Here is a 17,847-nt window from a genome sequence, read left to right as displayed (position 1 = left end):
TGAGGTAGCAGGAGCAACGTTTGATTTACTGCTTCAGCAGCGAAAGCACAGCCTGTCTAGAAGTGGTTGAAACCCTAAGTAAAACATACCACGTCATTATATTGAATAGCATCACATTGTACACATTCTGAAATACGTACCAGCCAACTTTACTGCAAGGAAGTTAACAAGATGTAATGAACTTAAATTGGGACCAAGCTGAATTACAGGCTATTGGTGTGTAGAAACTGCATATGGCTCCCATCAAGTTATTCCATTGTTTGTTGTTAGTGATGCTGCTTTTGTGATAACTTCCTTCATTTTGTTTAAAAAGAGTGTTCTTTTAGAACTGGAATGTGTGCATTTTTTAGGGTGAGAGGGGGAAAGTTTAAAGGAAATGCACAGGGCAAGTTTTTTTTACACACAGAATGGTGGATCCCTGGAATGCACAGTCAGGGGTGGTGATGGAGGCAATTAAGAAGCTCTTAGATAGGCACGTGAAGGTGCAGACAGCAGAGGGGTATGGACATTGTGTAGGCAGAAGGGATTAACGTAGTGGGCATTCAATTACTAGGTTAACTTGGTGTTGCATCTTGGGCCGAATGGCCTGCTCCTGTGCTCTATTGCTCTCTGGTCAGCAAACTCTTTCAAATACAATCTGGCAGAATATTCTACATCTTGTCTGTAGGGTTGTTTGTTGAGCCAGGACATCAGGTTGCAAACATTTCATCATTGTTGGGGTGACATCATCAGTATGCAATTGAGTGTTGTTTCTGCTGAGTGCTCGCATTTATAGCGGTCTGTTCTGATTGGTTGGCTGTTGCGCTGGTCCTTAGTCTCCACTGGGTCGTGGCCAACGATAGCAGAGTGATCTCTGCTGGTCTGTATCCATGGTTATTGGTCGTTGTGAGCTTTGGTTCCAGCAGAGACTAGTGGCCAGTGCGACAGCCAACCAATCAGAATGAGTCAGACCGATATAAACGCGAGCACTCAGCAGGAACAACACTCAAGTGTGCACTGATGATATCACCTCGACTGGTGATGAAACGTTTGTGACCTGACCTCCAGGCTTGGCGAACAACCCTACAAACAAGCATCCAATCTGAGCTACCAATCTTCTCTTTCATTTCAAATTCCACATTTTAAGCATTCTCAGTTTGAAAACCTCTGTTAAGGAGCTGCTGTTGGGCAGTAAAGACTGTGTGAGACGCCAGCAAACATTTTGTTCAAGGGCTATGACTGGTGAATTCCAAAGCTGGCAGAGTGTCATGTAAAGTGGGAAAAGGAAAGAGGTAATTGTGGTATGACTGTATGACCAGCTAGGCCAACATTCATTGCTCTTGAGAAGGTGGCGATGAGTCACTATTTTGAAACATCGCAACCTCCTGGTGAAGGGATTTCCACTGTGTTTTTAGGTTGGGAATTCCAACAGTTGGACTTGGTAATGGTGAAAGACTGATGATATATTCCCATGTCGCTTGGACGGTGCAGAAGATGGGGTGAAGTAATTGGAAGGGAGGTTGGGGTATGTGTTAGTAACAAAATCAGTGAGGGGATTGGCAGAGGGATTAGCAAGGGATTGGTAAAGAGTTGGGGACTGTGTTCATTGTGGTTGCAGTCAAGCTGTATGGTGAGGGGGTGAGTACTTGCAGAGTATGATAGATAGATTCATACATAGATACTTTATTGATCCCAAAGGAAATTACAGTGTCACAGTAGCATTACAAGTGCACAGATATAAATATTAGAAGAGAAGTAGAAAGAATAAAAAATAAGTTACCACATTCTAACAGGAGGGGGTTATCACTTCCCTAGCTATAGGTTGAATTATTATAGAGCCTAATGACCAAGGGTAAGAATGACCTCATATGGTGCTCTTTGGAGCAGTACAGTCTATTATTAAAAGTGCTCCTCTGTTCAGCTAAGGTGACACTTGGGTGAGAAACACTGTCCAGAATTACCAGGATTTTCCGTAGGGTCTTTTGTTCGACCACAGCCTCCAGTGTATCCAGTTTGACTCCCGTAACAAAGCCAGCCTTTCTAATCAGTTTGTTGAGCCTGTTCACATCACCCATGTTGATGCCGTTGCCCCAGCACACCATACACACTACCGCATAGAGGATTGTACTGGCGACAATAGACTGTTAGGTATTGCTAGTGTGCGGTTGTGAGAATGGAATCAATTGGTTGTTGGGTGTGGTATCAAAAGTCCGGCTGGTGTTGGCAGGGTAGTAGATAAGGGGAAGGGCTATATTTGGAGGTGATTCAAAGGCTGTGTTATGTAGAGTGGAGGGGAGTGTGTTCAGGTGAGTTGTGCAAGCTTTATGGGCATTCTGAAGTTGGAGGAGTGCTGTGCTGTGACCAGCCGCGGGGTAATTACATTCCTTCTTGATTCCGGTTCCCAGCACCACACCTGCCGTGACGAGTCCTCTTTCAGTAACACTGAGCAGGCCTCACTCATGCTGCTTCGCAACGTGTGTATTGCAGAAGTATTATAGACGTGGTTGCAAACCACTGGATGCTGCTCCAGCCATTTGTATCCTCTTCACTTTCCCCACATTTCCATTCTATTGTATTTTTTCATTCAAATTACACAGTTTTGTTCCAACTCCTTGAAAACCTTCGCTCACCCCTCCCTTAATTCCTTTCCTGCTTTTCCTTGATTTATGTCTCCTGCCTAATAAATCACCAATCAGTAGAAATCGTGCATTACTCCTTATCATATAGCTTTTATGGGTTGCATATTAAAAAGTCAAGCTAACATAAAAACTAATCATAGACATCAGAAAATCTGCAGATGCTGGAAATCCAGGGCAACATACACAAAATGCTGGAGGAACTCAGCAGACCAGGCAACATCTCTGGAAAAGAGTACCGTCAATGCTTCGGTCAAAGCATCGACTGTACTTTTTTCCATAGATGCTGTCTGGCCTGCTGAGTTCCTCCAGCATTTTGTTTGGAGAGGAAGGTATCTGATAGAGGAGAGGAGAGTGGATCATAGGAGTAGAATTTGTGTTCTGGATCTGCTCGGGGTTGTTGGAACTGGGCTTGGCCATGATAGTGTCCCCGGTCTGGAGGAGTCCTGAGCTGCAAGAGCCAATGGTCCTGTGGCTCACTCTCCTCTCCTATCAGATTCCTTCCTCTCCAGCCCTTTACCTTTCCCACCCACCTGGCTTCACCTCTCAACTTCTGGCTATCCTCCTGCTCTCCCACTTTTTTATTCTGGTGTCTGCCTGCTCTCTTGGAATATATTTATCACTCACTTGGCAGTAGCTCACCAGAGTCCTCTGGCCTGGGCCAGTCTTTCATGTTGTCTCCAGGTGCAGCCCATCTCCTTGGTGCATCCTTCCTCTCCAAGGGATGAGGTTTTCAGAGCTTCTGTAGCTCTGGGTTTTTACGGGATGGGATTGTTCAGTTTTACACCTGCTGTTGTACTATGAATTAATAAGGGGGAAGCAAGTATGCAACATATGGAACAAACCCATAGTTATAACAATTAACAACCATTGTTATCAAATAGTGGATGTACTGAAATTCCTTGATTTATGAAAAAAGGTATTTTCCTGGTGAACCTTTAGTCAGGCAACATTCTGTAAATTGTAAAGTAGGTACTTTGATAATAGTGTGTTCCTAGCTAGACATGGCTTAATCAAAGATGTGACTGCAGGATATTTGTAAATTAAGGAATTACTGTACACTTCAGAAACCAATGTAAGCCCATGGAGAAAGACAGATAGGGAGGCCTGTGACTAGTGGTGTGAAATAGGGATTGGTGTTAGGTCTGTTGTTGTTAGTCATCTATGTTAATGATCTGGATGATAATATGATAAACTGGATCAGCAAATTTGTGGATGACACCAAAATTGAGGGTGTAGTGGACAGTGAGGAAGATTATCAAAGCTTGCAATGGGGTCTGGACCAGCTGGAAAAACGGGCTGAAACATGGTAGATGGAACTTAATGCAGACAAGTGTGAAGTGATGCACTTTGGTAGGACCAACCAGGGTAAGTCTTACACGGTGAGTGATAGGGCAGTGAGGGGTGTGGTAGAACAGAGGGATCTAGGAATACAAATTCATAATTCATTGAAACTCATGTTACAGGTAGATAGAATCGTAAAGAGAGGTTTTAGAACATTGGCCTTCACAAATCAAAGTATTGAAGTATTGAGGTATACAAAATTATGAGGGGTATAGACAGAGTAAATGCAAGCAGGCTTTTTCCACTGAGATTGAGTGAGATGAACTAGGGGTCATAGGTTAAGGATGAAAGGTAAACTATTTAAGGAGAAACCATCTGATGGGGAACTTTTTCGCTCAAAAGGTGATGAGAGTGTAGAATGAGCTGCCAGCAGAAGTGGTGGATGCAGGTTCAATCGAAACATTCAAGAGAAATTTGGATAAGTACGTGGATAGGAGGGGTTATGGAGGGCTGTGATCCAGGTGCAGGTCAGTGGGAGTTGGCAAGATAACAGTTCGGCATGGTCGAAGGAGCTTTTGCTGTGCTGTAGTGCTCTATGACACGGAAATCAGAATAAGCCAACTGACTGGTATTTTTCACCCTGAGACTAGTTTTATTGTGGGCATTCTCAGTAAATCTATAGAATAATAACTATAACAGAATCAATGAAAGACCACCTAACTTGGTTGTTCAACCAGAATGCAGAAGACAACAAACTGTGCGAATACAAAAAGAAATAAATAATAATAATAAATAAGCAATAAATATCATGAACATGAGATGAAAAGTCCTTGAAAGTAAGACCATTGGTTTTGGGAAAATTTCAAAGATGGGGCAAGTGAAGTTGAGGGAAATTAACAGGAGGAAATCTGCAGGTGCTGGAATTTCAAGCAATACACATAAAAGTTGCTGGTGAACGCAGCTAGCTCTTCTTTCAGTTAGTCCTGACGAAGGGTCTCGGCCTGAAACGTGAACTGTACCTCTTCCTAGAGATGCTGCCTGGCCTGCTGTGTTCACCAGCAACTTTTTTGAGGGAAGTTATCCCCTTTGGTACAAGAACCTGATGTTTGAAGGGTATTAACAGTTCCTGAACCTGTTGGTGTGAGTCTTGAGGCTCTTGTACCTTCTTCCTGATGGCAGTAGGGAAAAGAGAACATGACCTGGGTGATGGGGGTCCCTGATGATGGATGGTGCTTTCCTGTGACAGCGCTCCGTGTAGATGTGCTCATTGGTGGGGAGGCCTTTACCTGTGATGGACTAGGTTGTATCCACTACTTTTTGTAGGCACACTATAGTGCTGATTTCACATACAGCACATATAGAGGGAAATTATTTCATGGTGAGTTTTGGACAGATTTGAACGGTATGGGAACAGTCAAAGCGTTAGCAGAATCATAATACCCAAGGAGTAACGTCTTCAATTCAATCCAATGTGAGAATATTTGAATGGTATGGGCAATACCTTGATACTTGATTTGAACTAAAGTATACTTTGGCTTTGTTCTGTTTTATGCATGTCTTCTTACAGTGCAGAAGGGAACTACTTGGCCCATTACAACCTTGAATGAGCTATCTAGTTAATCTCACTCTGTCACTCATTTCAAAAACTTTAGTGGTAGTTTGAATTTTTATGAATTTACAGGTATCTGATTTCCTTTCAAAGTTTAATATCAAATCTGCTTTCATACTATGCTTTCTGCTGTGTATGCTTATGTAAGTGTGCAGGACAATGACACAGCTTGTTGAGCTGCTGCCTCACAGGTTCAGTCATGACCTCCCACTGCTGGCTGTATGGAGTTTGCATGTTCTGTCTGTCATGATGTAGGTTTCCTCAGGGCTCTTCAGCTTTAGGTTTCATCCCGAAGGCTCCTAGATTTGTAGGTTAACTAATTACCCTGGTGTGTAGATGAATCTGGGTGGTTGATGGAGATATCGGGAGATTAGGCTACAGAGGAGCAATTAGTGGAGGAATATAAGGGTGAATGGTGAAAAGTTTAAGGGGAACACCAGGGGAAACTTCCTCACTCAGAGGGTTGTGAAAGTATGGAACGAGGTGCTAACACAAGTAGTGCATGCAAGCTTGATTTCAATGTTTAAGAGAAATTTGGATAGGTACATGGATGGGATTTGGAGGGCTACGGTCCCAGTGCCGGCCGATGGGAGTAGGCAGTTTAAATGGTTTGGCGCAGACTAGATGGACTAAAGGACGTGTTTCTGTGCTGTACCTTTCTATGACTCTATGAGCTAGCGTGGATTCAGTGGGTGCAATGACTTCTTGCAACGCCTTAAAGAACTATTTGGGATTAATGGGAATGCTTTGGGAGCTGATATAGACTTAATGCCTCTTATGGCTTTGGGAGCTCATATAAACTTAATGCCTGTTATGGCTCCTCAATGTCGTTATGAATATAAATAACAACCCTTTCCGACTAAAAGCATCAGCTAAGCTAACCATTAGCCATTGTTGCCCCGAGAACAACAGCCCCATGTAACTGAGCTCATCCTTCCCTCCTATCTTTCAGTTGGCCAAAAACATTGAAGCGGTGTCTCAATAGCCTCTTGCAATTGCAATTCAAATTCTTGCTTTTAGTCTTTTATTTTTAATAAATATCTGCATTTCATTTAGAATCTGGATAGAATTGATGGCATTAATATGCTGCTTGTAATTTTAAAAAATTTTTTCGCAGTTTTAAATTTGCTGAGCGGGTAAGTGGAGTTTGCTAATTACTGATAATCCATGTGTTTTATAAATTGCATGCTTCCAACATATCTCTGCAGAAACTTAATTACCTTCTGTTTAAGCCAGATAAGAATTTTATTACCAATACTCATAAATTAAAATCAGGTTAGAGATTTATCTATTATTTTGTTGCAATGTACAGTTTTCTGCCACGTGCTTTAATTCATAGTTCATACTTCAAAGATGCTTGATCATTACTGTGTGTGATTTTTGTACCACATTCTCACCACCTTTTACAGCCACTATTTAATGTTATTAACATGTTCTTAATCACTGAAAGTGCTTGAGAGGTCTCTGGCTTTTCTGCTGAAATCCCTCTTGCTCGTTTGACTTGCGCAAAATAAAGGTGACTGCTGGACGCGCAAAACAAAGGTGATTGCTGGATGCGCAAAATAACTGTGGAGATGCACCGTGGCCATCCAAGAATCTAGTTTTGGGAGTTTTCATATGAAAGGATATACTCTAAATGCAAACGTGGGCTTCCTGTTTTCAACAGAGCATTTTCTCTTTAGAGAAATGCTGACAGAAACCAGGATCAGGTCTTCTCTTTCTGGTATGATTTCAAGGCTGGTGCTTTGTTTTTTCTGCCACGTAAGGGAATGAAATTGAAAATTTGTAGACCTGATGCCTTAACTCTGGTGTGCCGTGCATTTACTGTAAACAAAATGATACATGTAGTAGAATTTCTTTCTATAAATAATAAACTGGCAAACTATGATGTCTACTGTCCAACATAACCTTATTAATGTTCCATGGCGCAGTAGGTTTAAATATTTATGGCAGTATTGTGTTTTCCCAATAAAACAAGACACTTAGATGTCTTTTGGAGACAGTGTTACCAATGTTTCCCCTCTCTCCTCCCTGTCCCCACCCCATCACCACTTCTCCCCATCCCAAATTGCCACCATAGCATGAGATTGGAAATGATTGAAAACACCACTTTTTGGTTGATGGGTAAAAATGTTAATGATTAAAGGCAAGGAGGAAATGACCATAAGACATGGGGGCAGAATTAGACCATTTGGCCCATCGAGTCTATTCCAGCATTCCATCATGGCTGATTTATTATCCCTCTTCACCCCATTCTCCTGCCTTCTCCCTGTAACTTTTGACACTCTGACTAATCAAGAACCTATCAATGGGTACATTTAATGTCAGAGAAATGTATACAGTATACATCCTGAAATTCTTTCTATCATCATTCGCTTTAAATATACCCTATGACTTGGCCACCATGACTAAAGAAATTCCTCCTCATCTCTGTTCTAAATGGACTCCCCACCATTCTGAGGCTGTGTCCTCTGGTCCTAGACTCCCCCACTCACACATGATTAGCTCTTTCATTTATGAAATCATTCTTGTGAACCTCCTCTGGACCTCCTCCAATGCCAGCACATCTTTTATTAGAAAAGGGCCCCAAAACTGCTCACATACTCCAAGTGCAGTCTGGCCAATGCCTTATAACTCCTCAGCATTAGAACATAGTCATTCTACAAAAGTGCATGACCATATACTTCACTATACGATACGGTATTCCACCTGCAACTTCCTTGCCCATTCTTCCAATCTGTCTGAGTCATTCTGCCGACTCCCTGTTTCTTCAACGTTACCTGCCCCTCCCTTATCAGTATGGTCTGCAAACTTGGCTATAAAGCCATTAGTTCTGTCATTCAAATCATCAGCATATAACGAGGAAAGAAGCGTTCTTAATACCAGTCTCTGTGGAACACCACTAGTCACAAGCAACCAACCAGAATAGGCCCCCTTTATTCCCACTCTTTGCCTCCTGCCAGTTAGCCAATCTTCTATCCATGGGAGTATCTTTCCTGTAATACTGTGGGCTCTTATCTTGTTAAGCAGCCACATGTGCAGCACTTATCAAAGGCCTTCTGATAATCCAACATCCACAGACTCCTCCTTTGTCTACCCTGCCTGTCGTTTCCTCAAAGATTTCCTACAGATTTGTCAGGCAAGTTTCCCCTCAAGGAAACCATACTGACTACAGCCTATTTTATTATGTGTTTCCAACTACCCCGAAACCTCTCAGTTAACAATGGACTCCATCATCTTCCCAACCACTGTAGTCAGGCTAACTGGCCTATAATTTCCTTTCTTCTGCCTCCCTCCCTTGTTAAAGGATGGAGTGTCATATGCAATTTTCCAGTCCTCTGGAACCCTGCCATAATCTATTGATTTTTAAAGAACATTACTGATGCCTCCACAATCTCTTCAGCTACCTCTTTCAGAATCCTGGGATGTAGACCATCTGATCCTGATGACTCTACCTTCAGACCTTTCAGCTTCCCAAGCACCTCCTCCTGGTAATAACAACTGTACTCACTTCTGCCCTCTGACACTCTCAAATTTCTGCATACTACTGCTTGTGTCTTCTACAGTGAAGACAGATGCAAAATACTTAAAGTTCATCCACATTTCTTTGTCCCCCATTACTACCTCCAGTGTAATTTTCCAGAGGTCTAGTATCCACTCTCGCCTCTCTTTTACTCTTTATAAATCTGAAAAATCTTTTGGTATCCTTTTTTATATTATTGGCAGCTTAGTTCAAAATTTTGAAGTAAATTTGTTATCAAAGTACATATGTTATCATATTCAACTCTGAGATTAATTTTCTTTGCTTGGTTTCATATTTCATCTTTTGTCTCCTGATGGTCTTTTGTTACCTTCCTTATAAGCTTTCCAATCCCCTAACATCCCATTAATTATTGCAATACCATATGCCCTTTCTTTTCCTTTTATTCTGTCTTTGAATTCTCTTGTCAGCCACTGTTGCTTTATCCTCCCTTTAGAATACTTCATCATCTTTGGGATGTATGTATCCTGCACTTTCCGAATTGCCCCTAGAAACTCCAGCCATTACTGTTCTGTCGTCATCCCTGCTAGTGTCCCCTTCCAATCAACTTTGGCCAGCTCCTCATGCCTCTGTAATTATCTATACTCCACTGTAATACTGACAAATCTGACTTTATCTTCTCCTTAAACTGCAGAGTGAATTCTATCATATTATGACCACTGCCTCTAAGGTTCCTTTACCTAAAGCTCCTTAATCATATCTGGTTCATTACAAAACCTAATCCAGAATTGCCTTTCCCCCAGTGGCCTCTACCACAGGCTGTTCTAAAAATCTATCTTGTAGGCATTCTACAAGTTCCCTCTCTTGGGATTCAGCACCAACCCGATTTTCCCAATCTACCAGCATATCATAATATTTCCCTTTTGACATGCCTATTCCATCTCCCATTGCAATTTATAGCTTACATCATGGCTACTGTTCGGAGGCCTGTTTGTAACTCCCAACGGTCTTCTGCAGTTTCTTAACTCTATCCGCAAGGATTCTACATCTTCCGATCCTATGTTGCCTCTTTCTAGGATCTGATTTCACTTCTTACCAACAGGGCCACCCTACCCTCTCTGCCTACCTGCCTGTCCTTTCAATACAATATGTACCCTTGGATGTTAAGCTCCCAACTGTGATCTTCTTTCAGTCTCAATATTACACCTACCAATCACTTAACAGCTCTACAAGATCATCTACAGTGTCTGATTCCGTACACTGCGTGCATTCAAATACAACACCTTCAGTCCTGCACTCATCACGCTTTTTGATTTTGCCCCCATGTTACACTTCACCCCATCCCACTGACTGCAATTTTTCCTGATCTTCAGCCTGTCCTTCCACACAGTCTCACTACACAGTGCATCTACCAACTGCCCCATCACTTCAGTTCCCATCCCCTTGTCAAATTAGCTTAAACCTCCCCAACAGCTCTAGCAAACCTACCCTCAAAGATATTGGTTTCCCCCTGGTTCAGGTGTAATCTATCCCTTTTGTACATGTCATACCTTCTCCAGAAGAGATCCCAATGATCCAGAAATCGGAAACCCTGACCTGTGCCCGCTGCACCAATTCCTCAGGAAAGTGAGCTTGGAGCACAGAGTAAACTTCTACAAAGTGCTTCTGAAGCAAACCGAAGTTGAAATAGAGTAAATACTGTCTTTGTGAAGAGAGAGGGTAGGGGATATGCTGCATAGCCCCTCAGCAGGTGGCTAGTGAATTGATTTCTTGATTTAGATAGACTGACCCTATCGTAGGGAAGTACAGCACAGAAACAGGTCCTTCAACCCATCTAGTCCATGTTGAACCATTTCAACTACCTAGTCCCATCGACCTGCATCTGGACCATACCCCTCCCTTACCCCTCCCATCCATGTACCGATCCAAACTTCTCTCTCGTGTTGAAATCGGGCCCGCACCCACCACTTCTGCTGGCAACTCGTTCCACACTCTCATCACTTTCTCAGTGAAGAATTTGAGATTCAGATTTATTTATCACATGCACATCGAAACGTACGGTGAAGTGCATTGTTTGCGTTAACAACTAGTACAACCTAGGGATGAGCTTGGGGCAGCTCATATCTGTCACCATACAATCCGACATCAACGTAGCTTGCCCACGATGCTCGGCAGAACTGCACAGAAATTCCCTTTCAGGTACTTCACCTTTCACCCTGAACCCATGGGCTCTAGATTTTGTCTCACAAACCTCAGAAGAAAGCCTGTGCGTATTCATCCTGTCAGCTCTCCCCTCATATAAAGTCCTAACGTATTCAACCTTTCCCTGAGGAAGGATCGACCATGGATGTTGAATCGCAGTTGTCTATATGATACGCAAGCCGATATGGAGGGCAAGTTGTTGCCCATGTATCAGGCTCCCCCTCTCCACGCAGCTGATGAACCCAAAGGAACAGCAGAGACCGGTACAGTTTGGTACCAGCAGCATTGCAGGAGTTGCCAGTCAGTCTTGAACTCAGTGTAGGACTACCTTAGGGACTCCAGCTCTGGGTTTTTCCTCTGGGTTTACTCCTGAAGCCTTCCCCATGAGTGGGTATAGCCACAAGGCAGCAGGGGTTTGTGATCAGAGTTTTCCTTCTCCTAGGTGAGCTGCCAACCATGGCTGACGAGCCCCATCTGCCTGAAGCAACTGGTTTTGCCCCTTCTCCTGTCAGTAGAAGCAGTTCCACCAGGCTTAGTAACTAAGCCACTACTTCCCCATAACTCAGGAAAGGTGTGCTAATAACTCAACTACTGAAATTTCCAAAGATTCACCTTCCAGCAGACAACATTAAACAAGGGATTAGGAACTTTAAAAAAAAATGTTAATTATGTGCTTCTATCAGAAACTGAGTTTCTTTAGAAGTTTGTCAGTTCATAACTCTGCTCCTCACTGCTTGTTTACAGCTGCAGTCAGTCCATCAAGGTTCGGAGACATCACCACCTACCACACCATATTCTTGCTCACCATTCTTGGGGCTCTGGCTCTCTTGGTCCTAGTTCTGGTGTGTTTGCTTCTCTATTACTGCAGGTAAACCTATGATTAATTTTTATTTGTTTGTTTCACAGTTGGTGTAATATTTGTTTTCTTTTCCTTGTACCCCTTTACCCTACCCCACTGTTACCTACCTGTCAACGATTGCTGCGTCCCCAGCATCCAGCAGAGTGAAACCTCCTGGACTAAACATTATAACTGTGGCAATTTAGCCTCTTGGACTTTCAGACCTTGGGGTTTCTTTTTAAACATGTCTTTTGTGTTATGGGCATCACTAACAAGGCCAACGTTTACTGCTCATTCTTAATTGCCCTAGAAAGTGATAGAGTGTTGCTCTCTTGGACACCTTTGGTGAAGATGCTCACACAGTGTTGTTACAGAGAGAGCTGCAGGATTTAGACCCTACAGTGATAATAGATCAGTTAATGCATGGCTTGGAGTGTAACCTGCATGTCAGGGTGTTCCTATACACCTGTTACACTGGCCCTGGCTAGTGGTAGAATTTCTGATTTTGGGTGGTGCTGTTAGAGTAGCTTAGACAAGTTCAAATTTAATTGTCATTCAACCATACTTGTACTCACAGCCAAACAATATATCGTTCCTCTGGGGCCAAGGTGCAAAACACAGAACCAACAGTCACACACAGCACATATAAGTATGATGGCAGTAAAGCATAGTTATAAAAAATAATATTAAAACATATTAATGTAGCCCAAGTCCCTGAGTGTCATGTCCTGTAGGCTGATGGTGCATGCATGTTGTTCTGGAGCCATGTTTCTGTAAGAATAAGCCTGCAGCAGTTCCGTATATTGCGCAAGTGCAGCCGCAGATGTACGCAGTCCAGCTTGTCTCCCACTGAGCGAACACTGGAGAGCAGCAATAGTGGGAGGGGCCAGTCTCCAACCCAGCATGGCCTCCAGCAGCACACAGCCAGCTCCAGCATCCCCTTCCCTGTGGTCGCAACAGGTGACCCCGATGCCTGAGGGCCCGGATTCCGCGCAACATCCCAGGCCATGCAGCTCTCCCGCCGTCGGTCTCCCCGATGAACCAGAGAACCGGGCTTGCAGTATTCTACATTACCAGTGTTCAACAGGGTTTTGTGATTACAACAAAAACATCCAAGACAATCATTGTGCACCACCACTGACACCTTTCTCCTTGGATGGCTGAAGTTGGTGGGTGGTCGTATGAACAGCTGGTCCTGGTTATGCAACTACTGTCGCCAGGCAGACAATCTCTGAAGAGTATTGATAATGGTCAGGATCGCCTGTCTTGTAAAGATACTACTCAGAAGAAAGCAACAGTAAACCTCTTCTGTAGAGTAATTTGTCAAGAACGATCTCAATCATGGAAAGACCACGTTTGCCACATCATACAACACAGCACATAATGATGAATGAACACAGTGCCTCAACTCAGAACTCCAACAAAATAGTTACTAATTGCATTATAGCTGCCAGTTTTTGAATAGCTAAATGACTGGGCAAAACCACTAGCAGATTTTCAAGGTTGAGGCCAAATTAACTTCATAGGCCTTAGCCATTTATTACACATGACACTATCTGAAACCAAGTAGGGTTCATTTTAAACAGTGAATCAGGGTTCATTTTAAGCAGTGAAACAGATTCTGAATGCCATGAGTGTGTTCCAGGATCCTGATTCAGAGAATTGATAGATTTGATTGGGCTACCAACTGCCATCATCTAGCTGCTTCCATCCGGGAAACGGTACCGCAACATAAAAACCAGGACCAACAGGCTCTGGGACAGCTTCTTCCACCAGGCCGTCAGACTGCTCAACTCATGCTAACACAACTGTATTTCTATGCTATATTGACTGACCTGTTGTACATACTATTTATTATAAATTACTATAAATTGCACATTGCAAATTTAGACAGAGATGTAATCTAAAGATTTTTATTCCTCATGTATGTGAAGGATGTAAGTAATAAAGTCAATTCAATGATCCAAGCCTAAATTCACATTAATATATATGTAAACCTCTAAAACAGTTGAGCTGGTTGTTCAGCTGCAAATTTTGGTGATTAAATTATTATTATATCAAGATACAGTGAAAAACTTTGTAACCCACACCATCCAAATAGATCATTCCAAAACATAAGCACATTGAGGCAGTACAACTGAAAAAAAAATATTGTGTGATATAGCAAATAGATAAAGTTGAGGACCACACCGAGGTAGATTGTGAGATCAATAGTTCATCTTTATTAAAAAAGAGGTGCAATCATGAGTGGAATAGAAGTTGCCCTTGAGCTTGGTGGTACATAATTTCAATCTCTTGTATCTTCTGCCCGATGGAGAGGGGGTGACCAGAGTGGGATGAATCTTTGATCTGTTGTGATTCAGCAGCCCTGAGCTGTGAGAGCAGGGAGAGGGATGGCAGAGGCTGTCAGCATACCTGCCTGGAATCAACATCTCTGAAGGTCTATCCTGGGCCATACATATTGATGCAATTATGAAGAAGATAAGCTAGCAGCTATGTTTCATTTGGAGTTTGAGGACATTTGGTATGTCACCAAAGACTCTGGAAAATTTCTACCAACGTACTATGGAGGGCATTCTGACTGGTTGCATCACCGTCTGGTATGGAGGCTCCATCACACAGGATCAGAAAAAGCTGCAGAGGGTTGTACACTCAGCCTGCTCCATCATGGCCTCCCCACCATCGAGGACATCTTCAATAGGTGATGCCTCAAGAAGGCAGCATCCATCATTAAGGACCTTCATCATCCAGGACATGCTCTCTTCTCCTAGCTACCATCAGGGAGGAGGTACAGGAGCCTGATGACACCCACTCAGCTTCTCCACCTCCACCATCAGATTTCTGAACAAAGCATAAACCCGACCTCACTGTGCTCTCCTTTGCATGACTTATTTATCTTTTTACTCATTTCTTGAAATGTGTTGTATTTTTTACGCATTGCACTGTACTGCTGCTGCAAAACAACAAATTTCACAACATCCGTCAGTGATAATAAACCTAATTCTGATGTGAGTCACCTTCTTTAACAAAAAAGGATGTTGGAACATGTATATGCAACAATATGTGAGTTTGCTATTTGATTTAACCATCACCACGTCTCCATGACCCGCGAGGCAGAGATTTCCAAGGATTTGTCACCTCCATCCATATGAGGTGTTTTCTGAGGATAGGTTGAGGGAGCAAGGGCTTTTCTCTTTGGAGCAAAGGAGGATGAGAGGTGACTTGATAGAGGTGTACAAGATGATAAGAGGCACAGATGAAGACAGCTACCTATCTCAGGTTCCGCCTTGCAAACTTTTTCATATTTATGCTCCTGCAAGTTGGTTCAGCTGAAACCAAACAATGGGGTGAGTGGGTATAGAATTTCAAGGTAGGAAGACATTGGATGAATTTGAGGTAGCTGGGTTGGGGAGAAAATCCAGTGTGGTTGGATTTTTATTGAGAGCACAGGTCAGTGCATGGGACTATAATGTTGTGGCCATTATGGAGACTTAGCTTTCACAAGGGCAGGATGTTCTGGGATTTAGGTGCATCAAAGTGGACAGTAAAGGAGGTAAAGGATGCTGGGGAGTGGTATTGCAGTCATTCTCATGAACCTGCTCTGAACCCTCTCCAATACCAGCACATCCTTTCTTACATCAGGAGTTCAAAACTGCTCACAATACTCCAAGTGAGGCCTCACCAATGTCATATAAAGCTTCAATATTACATTCTTGTTTTTATATTCTAGTCCTCTTGAAATAAATGCAAACATTGCATTTGCCTTCCTCACCACAGACTCAACCTGTAAGTTAATCTTTCTCCTTCCCAGTCATAGTGCTGGGCCACTACTGCTAAGGTGAGCAGTCTGGTTGTTGGTAGGTGTGACGAGTGGTGTGCCACAGGGATCAGTGCTGGGTCCATTGTTACTGTCATCTATATCAATGATCTGGATGATAATGTGGTAAATTGGATCAGCAAATTTGCTGATGATACAAAGATTGGAGATGTAGTAGACAGTGAGGAAGGTTTTCAGAGCCTGCAGAGGAACTTGGACCAGCTGGAAAAATGGGCTGAAAAATGGCAGATGGAGTTTAATACAGACAAGTGTGAGGTATTGCGTGTTGGAAGGACAAACCAAGGTAGAACATACAGGGTTAATGGTAAGGCACTGAGGAGTGCAGTGGAACAGAGGGATCTGGGAATACAGATACAAAATTCTCTAAAAGTGTCGTCACAGGTAGATAGGGTCGTAAAGAGAGCTTTTGGTACATTGGCCTGTATTAATCAAAGTATTGAGTATAAGAGCTGGAATGTTATGATGAGGTTGTATAAGGCATTGGTGAGGCCGAATCTGGAGTATTGTGTTCAGTTTTGGTCACCAAATTACAGGAAGGATATAAATAAGGTTGAAAGAGTGCAGAGAAGGTTTACAAGGATGTTGCCGGGACTTGAGAAACTCAGTTACAGAGAAAGGTTGAATAGGTTAGGACTTTATTCCCTGGAGCGTAGAAGAATGAGGGGAGATTTGATAGAGGTATATAAAATTATGATGGGTATAGATAGAGTGAATGCAAGCAGGCTTTTTCCACTGAGGCAAGGGGGAGAAAACAAAAGAGGACATGGGTTAAGGATGGGGGGGGGGAGGAGTTTAAAGGGAACGTTGGGGGGGGGGGCTTCTTCACACAGAGGGTGGTGGGAGTATGGAATGAGCTGCCAGACGAGGTGGTAAATGCAGGTTCTTTTTTAACATTTAAGAATAAATTGGACAGATACATGGATGGGAGGTGTATGGAGGGATACGGTCTGTGTGCAGGTCAGTGGGACTAGGCAGAAAATGGTTCGGCACAGCCAAGAAGGGCCAAAAGGCCTGTTTCTGTGCTGTAGTCTCTATGGTGTATGGCCAGTCATGAATCTGGCACACGGAAGCAGTGGTTGGCAGTGGTGTGTGTTGCACGTTCAGAGTCGGTTGAAGTTTTTGGTGCCTGTTCATTGGCAATTTGGTAGGTGTAGGATCAGGCAAATGCCATGAACTATGGGGCTCGTGTATTAATTGTTCATACAGTAGGGCACCTGATGAAGAATAGTTATATAAGCAAATTAAAGAGGCCTTACCTAAGCAGGCTTCACAGTCCTGGTCTCTGTCTAGGTTGAGGGAAAGTTCCTTTAGTTGAACTACTGCTGAGCAAACAGTAGTGTATACATTTGTTTCGACTCAATTCCACATGGCAAGTGTGCTTTAGAGCAGGAGTTGTCGAATCAGAGAGCGCTACAGCACAGAATGCAACTGTTATTCCATCAATCCACACCTGGACCATAGATCTCCACACCCCTTCCATCCATATACCGATCCAAATGTTGAAATCAAACCCGCATTCACTACTTCCACTGGCAGCTCGGTCCACACTCTCACCCCCCTCAGAGTGAAGAAGTTTCCCCTCAGGTTCCCTTTAAGAATTCACCTTTCACCCTTAACTCATGACCTCTTGTTCTAGTCTCAGCCAACCTCAGTGAAAAAAGCCTGCTTGCATTTACCCTATCTGTACCCCTCATAATTCTGTATACCTCTATCAAATCTCCCCTCAATATTCTACCTTCCAGGAAATTAAGTCCTAGCCTATTCAACATTTCCTATAATTCAGATTCTCAAGTCCCGGCAACATCCTTGTAAATTTCCTCTGCACTCTTTCAACCTTATTTACATTTTTCTTGTAGATTGGTGACCAAAAGTGCACACAATTCTCCAAATTAAATCTCACTAATGTGTTTAATAACTTCAGCATAACATCCTGACTCCTGTACTCAGTACTCTGATTTATGAAGGCCTAAGTGCCAAAAT

At 43.0% G+C, this 17,847-nt stretch overlaps 1 protein-coding gene across 1 annotated transcript in view; it reads left to right on the top strand.

Moving 5' to 3' along the window:
* Nucleotides 1-17,847, top strand: part of fam171a2a (family with sequence similarity 171 member A2a) — a 293,993-nt gene that overhangs the window by 259,139 nt on the left and 17,007 nt on the right. The window contains exon 7 of the mRNA XM_072248783.1: nt 11,936-12,059. Coding sequence (XP_072104884.1) covers nt 11,936-12,059 — 124 coding nt within the window. The remainder of the gene's footprint in view (nt 1-11,935; nt 12,060-17,847) is intronic.

The sequence above is a fragment of the Mobula birostris genome, chromosome X (assembly GCF_030028105.1).
Source record: "Mobula birostris isolate sMobBir1 chromosome X, sMobBir1.hap1, whole genome shotgun sequence".
In the NCBI taxonomy this organism is placed as follows: Eukaryota; Metazoa; Chordata; class Chondrichthyes; order Myliobatiformes; family Myliobatidae; genus Mobula; species Mobula birostris.
This window is presented reverse-complemented; position numbering and strand designations above follow the sequence as displayed.